The 9,897-nt window shown below is 39.7% G+C and overlaps 1 protein-coding gene across 8 annotated transcripts; it reads left to right on the forward strand.

The window, feature by feature from the left end:
- Nucleotides 1–154: 154 nt before the first annotated feature.
- chico (insulin receptor substrate 1 chico) lies at nucleotides 155–9,713 on the forward strand. 8 transcript variants are annotated; one of them, XM_035888108.2, is made up of 11 exons: nucleotides 155–661; nucleotides 1,550–3,326; nucleotides 3,830–3,975; nucleotides 4,098–4,386; nucleotides 4,773–4,886; nucleotides 5,687–5,983; nucleotides 6,632–7,044; nucleotides 7,157–7,578; nucleotides 7,672–8,080; nucleotides 8,166–8,406; nucleotides 8,499–9,713. In XM_035888108.2, the coding sequence occupies exons 2-11, from the start codon at nucleotides 2,939–2,941 to the stop codon at nucleotides 9,449–9,451; spliced, it is 3,672 nt and encodes a 1,223-aa protein (XP_035744001.1). In that variant the 5' UTR covers nucleotides 155–661; nucleotides 1,550–2,938; the 3' UTR covers nucleotides 9,452–9,713. The 8 variants fall into 8 exon arrangements, with proteins under 8 accessions (XP_035744001.1, XP_035744004.1, XP_035744003.1 ...); XM_035888111.2 differs by having other exon boundaries at nucleotides 1,751–3,326; XM_035888110.2 differs by having other exon boundaries at nucleotides 155–547; nucleotides 1,498–3,326.
- The last annotated feature ends 184 nt before the right edge of the window (nucleotides 9,714–9,897 follow it).

Consider the following 9,897-nt stretch of genomic DNA (forward strand, 5'->3'; position numbering starts at 1 on the left):
ATTGCATAATTCTGTCACAAGATGGCATGGAATACATTGCGTCGTGTCGTGCAAAATTCATGGCGGGATGAGCGTGCTCTATCAGATACGTAAAATAGATGGTATGTATAAATGCATATATATAGTACGATAGTCGTACTGCGTATCGAGTAGTCGTTGCTGTCGACCGTCGCTACCACCACTCGACACGCTGGCGCCTGCGTACATCTTGTTTACAAGCAGCAGCAGCGCGAAGCCTCGGTGTACACATGACCTTTACAAGATGGATACGAGTGAGCATACCGTCTTTTCTCAGGCGTGTCGTTGACGAGTGCCGAGCAAACACGAGCTTCCGTGTCGCGAAAAACGATTGACAACGAGGACGATATCAATTTCGTGCCTATCTTTTTCATATATTGTATCTTCATAGCTACGTCGACGAATATTGTTGCAGTGTCACGTTCGTATGGTTCTTCGGTGATACGACATTAGCGTGGGTTACAATTGTTTTGAGTGACGTGATATTTGTGTTCTCATCGTGCGAGATTGCGCGGAGTGTGAGGGAAAGGTACAAAGTAGTGGGGAGAAGAAGAGAGAGAAAGAGAGGAAGAGGAATAAGAGGAAAAACAGATTCTTACCTCGTTGAGGCAGTAGGGTAAAGGGAGAGGGAGAAAAGAGGGAGGTATGTGTATCTGCTGCGTATATTCATCACGACGCCTTTACGTTGTTTCTTTTTCGCGATCGAACGTGGCCCCCCCCGTGACCGCGACATAACGTTTTTTTCGTTGTTGATCGCATGGTATGATTTGTGATCTTTGAAAAAAAGAAACAGCATAAATAAGAGAGACAAGAACGTGAATATAAAAGAGAAGACCACTTCGAGCACGATACGAGGACAAGGATAGAAGCAACGACAGTAGTGGCGGCGGTTTTGTTTTGACGTCGATCGTACGGTATTGCGCGTGAAAGAATATCGGCGCTGCCCTTGGCAGTAGCCTATTTGTTCGCACAAGAGCGAGCTGCATTTGTAACACGCCAGCCAGTCAGGCAGTCGGGCAACGATAAGAGGGGTTCAACCACCCACTTGCGTGTGTCGTCGCGTCATCTCTCCCTCTCTCGTTCATTTTCCTCTACTCTTTCTTTCTCTTTCTCGCTCTTTTTCTTTTTCCCTTTCTCTCTTTCTTTCTCTCTCTCTCTTTCTCTCTTTCTTTCTCTCTCTCTCTTTCTCTCTTTTTCTTTCTCTCTCACGCGCGTGTGTAACGTAGCTCTTCTCTCTTCCTATCCGTCTCTTTTCCGTATACGCCGCGGTAAACTCTGCGCGCATGTGTATGCGTTTGTCGCGTCGATGCAACATCGAGTCTTCGTTCCGTTTCTCTCTCTGTTTCTTTTTCTTTTACATCTTCGTATATAGGCGCGCTCGTTCACTCACTCGCAAGAGAGAGAGAGAGAGGTAAAGAGAGAGGGATGGCGCGCGATTAAAGGCTCACGCAGTAAATCGTGCGTTCGCGCGATAAACAGGTGTAAAATTCCTATGATAAGAAGCTACTTTGCGGTTGCGCTTTACTAATAGAGACAGCAAGGAGGAAAACGGAAAAAGTAAAGAAAGAAGAAAAAAGTAAGGAAGAAAGAAAGAAAGAAAGAAAGGACGACGGCCTTTCGAGGCGGCGCGTGAATACCTCGTAGTGTCGTCGACCCGTAACCTCCTGCGTTCCAAGATAGCATGCTGATTCCTTGGAATTTTTCGATTAAAACTTCATACGTCGTCTGACAGGTGAACTTTAGTGACATCGAGGACGAAAGAACGAAAAAGAGAGACACGGTCGTTGATTCGTGGTTTAACGCATATAAAGACGTATGTTGAAAGGCATCATATCCTAACCTCTTTCTTGCATGAGTAAAAGAGAGGGTAAGTAGTAGAAGACGACGAACGAAGTGTTATCTTCTTCCGTAGTGTCGAGCAGAGTCGTGTCGATCGTAAACTAAGTTTGCGGAAGGCGCTGGAAGGAATGGTGGGATTACAAGGGGAGGGGGATCTTTGGATGGAACGCCCTTAGCGCGCGTTGCGAGTGCACATGCACCGCGCTGCCGTGCGGCGTGCATTCGCTTATTTACCATTGACACGTGCTTACTACTATACATCGATGATGCTTTGCGTGGACTTCTTCCTAAACATTTGATTGCGTTCTTTCGAAGAAGTCAGAAAATATCGGTGTACGTGTATATGTGTACATATGGGTGACTGTATAAAATCAGTGTAGAAATCATACCAAGAGAAAAGTATGTGAAGTTGTAACGAAGAAGGTGAAAGGTGGAGGGGAGGTTATACGAAGAGAAAGAAAGAGAGAGAGAGTGAGAGGGGGAGAGAGAGAGAGGGAAATCGAGAAAAGAAATCACGCGCGACACGAGCTCAATCGACGCGCGATAATATCGACAGTGCGCGTCATGCTCAAGAGAACGGTTTGGCCGATCCTCCTACTTTTAATCGTTACGCTTAGATCGCTAAACGACGATTCAAGAAGCGAAAAAAACACAAAAAGAAACAACGAGGACGTCGTTTTCTTAATAGACAACTTAGTGATCATTGACGTAGAAGAATTGAAGACGGAGAGCGTTTCCACCTGACGCCTGTGCTAGGGTGGGAACACTTGCTCTCTCTCTCTCTCTCGCTTGCTCTCGATAATTTTGCCTTGATCCTTAACAGTAGAGTGCATCGCCGAGCGCATTGCCGAGCGTACGATGGACTTCCGCGCGAGTTCCGAGTATTGAAGCGCGCGGTACGTTCGAGCCACGTTCGTTCGAAAGTAAAATGTAAGAGGGAGAAAGAAAGAGAGAGAGGGAGAGAGAGAGAAAGAGGGAAAAAGAGAAAGAGTGAGAGAACGATATTTACGCGCGACAGGGGAACCCGTCGCCGACTTCTTGGTTTCTCACAAGGACGGCTTTTCTGATCGTGATCGAGGCAATGTCTTCGGGCAACAGAGGTTTGGTCTCCCCCTCAGGTGGGCCAATTGTATGCTGCGGACATTTGAAAAAACTGAAAACCTTGAAGAAAAAGTATTTTGTCTTAAGGGGTGAGGCACCGGGATATCCCGCTTGTTTGGAATATTATGACAGCAAGAAGAAGTTCGAAAGCAAGCAATCGCCTAAACGCAGCATCCTGCTGCACAGCTGCTTCAATATCAACAAGCGTGTCGACACGAAGCACAAGCACGTCATAGCTTTGTATACGAAGGACGAATGCTTTTGTTTGATTCTCGACAACGAAAAAGAACTGAATGAGTGGTTGAAAGCAATGCTGCTCCTCCAGAGCGGCGATGTACCCGACGGAGAGCAGCCTCGCCCTACGTTCGGTAAAAAATCTTTTTATTTATTTGTTTACATATTTATTTATTTATTTTTTCCATACACGATTTGTATTTTGTCGTATTGCTCTGAATGTGCGCACGTTCCACGTGCGTGTTACGTTACGAAAAGCGCGAAAATTGTGCACAAAATTACGCATCTTTATATCTGCCACTTCAAATGTTTTTGGTGATCTATCGATTTTAAGGATTATTTTTGTTTTTACGACGATGCAATTAATTTTTACGATAGTTTTTTCTGTTTATAACTCATACGCGTTGGAATTATCAATAAAATTGTGTTCTTTTGTTTAAGTTTTTATCATTAATTAAATTTGATCAAAACATTTCATTATTAGTAAATAATTATAAATAAATGTATTTTCCTGAACAATATCTGAAATAATTATTTATATATAAAGTATCTAATTGATATAATCACATTAATATATCATAATTTATTTGGTTATATATCTCTATATTCTTCTTAATTTTATTATGTATTTTGTCAGAACATGTGTGGCAAGTTACTATGCAGAAGAAAGGACTTGGAGAACGAAAGAATATCAATGGACCGTACAGGTTATGTCTCACAGATCGCACGCTAAGTCTAGTAAAAATTGGAACTCAAGGCAACTCCGATTCTATTGAATTCTCTGTAAGTATCTTTAGATTGTTTAATAGATGTACCAAGTATTTTATTTGTATAACTTATTATTGCAGTCTTGATGTCTAGAATTTTTATGAAAATTTTTAATAAATTAATGTTTTAATTTACAGTTAATCTGCATCAGGCGGTGTGGTTATATGGAACGCATTTTTTATATGGAAGTTGGTAGATCTGCAGTAACTGGAGGTGGTGAATTTTGGATGGAAGCTGAAGATAATAACATTGCGCACAACATGCACGCTGCAATATTAAATGCAATGAGTAATTCCAATACCTGTAAAGATGAGGTTGGGCCTCGACAAAGGATGCGTAGTTCCTCGGCAAATGAAGCTAGTAAACCCATCTCTGTGCTTCAACGACGGCACACAGGGCAAAAACTTCATAGCTTCTCGCCTCTAGGTAAGCAAAGTAGCAGCGTAATTGATACATATATTATCATTTAGGTAACTTTATTATACAATGTCAGTTATGGTTATTCAGTGTGGTCAGTTAATCAGCCGTGCTTCTACTCGATGTAAATATATCTAAATGGTTCAAGGTGCACCATGTCATATCTACTTTGCAGATGATTCTTCATTTGCGGGCTTGTGCACTTTAAGGATTCTTATAATGTTTTTTCTAGATACGAATGTGAAGTATCCTCTGGGATATATCATCGCTTATTTTACATTAAACCATAACTGTGCAAATTTTAAATTGTTATTTATAAAATATAAGCTGAATCACTATATGTATTCTTAAGAACTCAGCTTTAGAGTAACACAAGTGGGTTGCGGGCTTTACAGAGGAACAAAGGACGTGCAAGGAACAGGTGGATCCGTTGCAGGAACAGACCACTACTGCCTCTGCCCCCGCACAGTGTAGTCAATCTCAGAGTTCTTCTTCCAATACATTCACGGGTCTGTTCTCTGTCACAGTAGCTGTATGCTTTTCTTTATACGGGATTTGCAAATTATAAACAAAGAACGATAACGCGTATAATGTGGCACGATATTCTCTTAATATTTTCTTTTATTTCAATTCTGCTTGTATGAAACTTGTATATACAGTTTTCCAACTATACGGGTTATAACATATACGATATTTTAAAAATGATCAATCATTTGTCTAAGAAGCAACAATAGATTATTCTTTATATAATAATTGAAATCTTGATAAACACATGAAATAATAATATTTTTATTTTTGATATATATATATATATATATATATATATATATATATATATTGTGGTATTTGGTAAAATAACATAACTAGCATGTGCATATGGGTCAAATTAAATTTTGGTTTAGTTTTCCAAACCGAGTATTACTAATAATTCCAATGACTTTTCAATTTAATTGATATTTCCAATATGGTATTTAATGAATGCACATATATGTAAATATACGGAAAGGGCAAAGGTATATTCTATAAATGAGGCTTAATTATTTTTATGTTACATTCAGTTTCATCTATATCAACTTTAAGTATCCAAGCGAATATGATTTCAGAATTCGGCATTTTCGCTATGAAAGAGTACTTACACCGTTTGAAATATTGTCATTGATTTCGTTAACCGATTGTAACGTTTGAACGTACGTCCAAAAATCAGGCTTAACAGCACGGCGAGTTATGTATGATGTATCTGATGATACTTACAAGAAATGCACGCTAAAAAATGGTAGTTGTGCGACAGTGAGAGCTGTGTGGTTTGCAGCCGTTGCCGGTACCGGGGCTGGGACTGCTGGGATTGCCTCGATTAATGTCAACTGTGCCACTGCTACTAGACGTCGTCATTCGGTAGCAAGTCATCCCCATTCCGTCAATAATTCCCAATCCGCTCATGTCACAACAAGTACAACTACTACAACGACAACCATCACCATCACAACGACCGCCACCGCAACCACTACAACCACAACCGCAATAATATCCCATCAGAGAACCTTGTCGCTGCCCTTAGCTGCTGTTATTATCAATCAAACGCAATCATCCAAAAGATCTGTTTTACGCTGTATGTATTTTCGTTTCGTCATATGTTAAAGCAGTCAGAGATATCTCTTTCTCTCTCTTTCTCTTTCTCTTACTGTCTCTTTCTTTCTTTCCTTCTATTTCAATGTTTCTGCCATTACTCCACTGTCTGTTTTCAATCCAATTTGATGCTCGTGATGAACGCATCGAGTCACGGTTGTAATGTATTACTCGTGACTCGAATTTCGAGGAAAGGCCATAGATGTAAGCTTCCGCTTGCATGCCAGAAGATGCACGATTCTCCCCAAAGAAGACGGCTTTTCGTTTTTACCTCCTTTCGATTCGTTATAAACCTCTTCCTTGCTCGTCAATTTTCGAGCTGCGATTCCGTCGAATATTTCTTCGAATTGTTCTGGTACATATCTTCCATTTGGTTTCTTCGTGCATTGTAATATCACGTATTCCTTCACTATAATCATTGTTCATTGCTTGAATCATATATAAATATATATTTTAAGAAAACTAACCAATAAACAATGTGAACATATAAAACTATATAAATACAAAGTGGATGGATATATGCGAATAAACTAACCGCTGCTGTTGCTGGGACGATGATATTGGCTTTTTATACTCTTTGTTAATAAAAAAACACATCTTCAGGGGATGATTATAATAAGTGTGTTTCCAGGTACTACCGGACGTGACAGATGCGACAGTTTGCCATCAAGAGCTCGGACAACAAGCGAATGTCATCCAGGCACGGTTGTCTTGAGTCATCCTAGAAGTTCTCATTTCATATCTCACGTACCCAGACCTCACTCTATGTATGGACGAGGTCTATCTTATTCTCCACCAGTTTCTTCGATGCCGATCAGCCCAGCCTCGGGAGCATGCTCGACCGACTCAGCTGGGTCTTCTCTTTCTATGGAGGATGGTGGTGAAAATATTTTAGAAGAAGGTACCGGTTCGAGATATGGTCATTCTTTGACTCCTGACGAGCCGGTTATTCTAGAAGAGAATGGTGACGATTATGCTCCATGGTCTACAACGCATTCACACCATAAATACTCGCCAAACTTTAAATCCCATTCTCCATCACAGGTGAATTATTATAATTTCTTAAATATATTAAAAAAATACTCTACAAATGAATATTGAAGTTGAATTATTTTTTTACAGTATTTTGATATGCATATATTTAATCTTTTGACAGCAGAGTTCCTATGTAGAAATGTATAGTCCTTGTGGTTCGAGTCCTGGACGCAGTGCAGCTTACATGCCCATGAGTCCAGCGACGACAGCTCATTCCCATTCTCGTGCATCGTCTCTCGTGGAGGAGACGAATGTTTTACCTGATGGTTATGTTCCAATGGCCCGTGTTGGCGATGATGGTTATGTAGATATGGATCCATCGACCAGTCATAATGGTCATTTTCCAGATGACATGTCACAACACGGTGGTAGTAGTTGCTCCGTAACTTCCGGCACACCTAGCACAGATTTACGTTTCTCTGAGTATCACTTAGATAAAGTAACCAGCTTCCTTGCACCAGGGGAAGATCTGCAAGCTAGACCAACTAGAGCATATTCAGTTGGATCTAGACCAGAACCAACTAATAAGCATCGTAAAAATAGGTACCAATTGAACACTTTTACTAATGAAGTAATTGTTTAATATAAGATATATATGATATAAATTAAATGATTTTTATTTTTTTGAAATTTTAGGTTAGATATTACTCAGCAGGAAGCAAGTAGAGTGAGAGCATTCTCTGTAGGCAGTCGTTCAAAGAGACCCGAACTTGGCAGACTAGCTAATGTAGTTACAACTCCCTTGCCATCTAGTTCGGATAATTCCAATTCAAATAAATCAAGCTCCGCACCCTTATTATCCAGTTCTTGGGGTCATAATTCTGGTTGTTCTGGTGCCTCCGAGCGAATGGAAGATCTTATGGAATTAGACTTTACGAGACAAAGCGTTCCAGTAACTCTTTCTTCTCCCCCTTCTTATTCACAGTCACAATCACAGTCATATTCTACTGCCACCACCGACACTAGTTCCTACGTCGATATGTCTCCTGGACAACCGCCTACATCGACCACTGCCTCGTACGTCGACATGAGCGGCTTAAATAAGGTACTTCATATTTTAAGCTGTAAACTTTATTTAATAACTATTGTTTTGAATATTTTTTACATTTTTAAAAATATTTTTTTTGCAGATCAATCGTAATAATAACAATAATTCTATCACTGCCAATCAGAACCATAGTCATATTCATGTATCAACTTCGGCTTCTACACACAAACCCGTCATTACGACTTTAAAACCAGTGGAAGAAGCAGAAGGTTTATATATGAAAATGGACGGTAATATGGAGGATTGGTCACTATCAGGCGCAAGTCCCAAACAAATTCCATCTCCTATGCAGGAAGATTGCATTCAAACAAATGGTCCACCAGGTAGATAACTTAAGATATGAGAATTCATTATAAACCCAGTAGAAAACTAATCTTACTTTGCATTATGTCATAACATACCATTATTTTTAAAGGTAGTACAAGAACAGCTCCGGTTGATTTACCTCAACCTAGACGACCTCCTGAAGGATACGTAGAAATGTCTTTTAAGGCTAGACCAAATTTAGAACAAGATTATATTAATCTAAATACGGGCATGATTGGACGGAACAACCGAAGAGTACGGGTCAATAGCCGCAAAGAAAAATCACGTTCTCAGCCAATCGCCATTCAAGCTGGAAGTAAACCATCCAAAACTCCCAGTTTTTTACCTCTTAATGGCAGCCCAACATCGGAAAGTTTAGCGAGTACACCAGCTTCTCCTCCACGCGCTACGCCTACTGGCTCATCAGCTACTATTTTTCCCTTCTCTTTGAATAGTCCTCAATCTCCTATAAAACCGTTTACGCAAAAATCTGATGACTCTTCAAGGATGGATACGAATTCGAAGAATAATGATTATGATATGACGATTGATAATACGACGAAAAAAGTTAACACCGTTAATCCTATTTCGATAGCGGATACAAATAATTCATTATCGAAAATGGTTAACGACGAACCACCTAGTCCTAGCACAGATTCAACACGGGTTATATCAAATTCGTTATCATCACAAGAATGCACATTGAGCTCGTTAACAAAGAAATTTGCCGATCTTACGGTATCGAAGCCACGATTAGTTACTGCGTCACCTAATACTAGTCCGACGTTATCAGGTTTTAAAACTGCTGTGTTGCAACAAAAATCATCATCGCCAAAATTCATTGACGAAACGCCGATACAAACGCCCACGTCCACTCCAACTCCTACGCCTAGTCCTCTGGATAACGAGGGTTACGAAAAACTCCAACCTGGTGCAACTGTTTTGCATTACGCTAGCTTGGATCTACCAGAACTTGCTAACGTGGCACCTGTATCGCCCGCATCTGTTCAGGAAGGTTTCAGTTATGCTGAGATTGATTTTACAAAACTGAAACAAAATTAATGCAACTTTCATGACCAGAAGCGTGCCGTTGTATTTTACAATATTTACATCAGAGTTCTGCGTGTTCGCAATTTTAATAGTAAGCAGACAGTATATTTGACGGTTCTACATCCTATATTAGTTCGATGAAAGTAACTGAATTTGTGTAAGGTTCCGGGTACCAGCTGTATATAATTTATTTCTTTTATCCCAGCCTGAGATGTAATCGTTTATCAGCTTTCGTAAAGCATCTAGGATTTCTATTTTTTCTCTTTTTTTTTTTGTTTTTTTTTTTTTTTTGTTTTTTTTTGTTTTTTTTGTTTTTTTTTGTTTTTTTTTCTTTCTTTTTTTTTTTTTTTTTTTTTTTTTTTTTTTTTGTTTTAAATTACTCGCGCTTATAATTCTGGTAAAACATTTGGACGTCGTTATTGTATGAGATGTTTATTCGTATTACTTTTATGCAGACA

The sequence above is a fragment of the Vespa mandarinia genome, chromosome 2 (assembly GCF_050613455.1).
Source record: "Vespa mandarinia isolate Hongniang chromosome 2, ASM5061345v1, whole genome shotgun sequence".
Classification (NCBI taxonomy): Eukaryota; Metazoa; Arthropoda; class Insecta; order Hymenoptera; family Vespidae; genus Vespa; species Vespa mandarinia.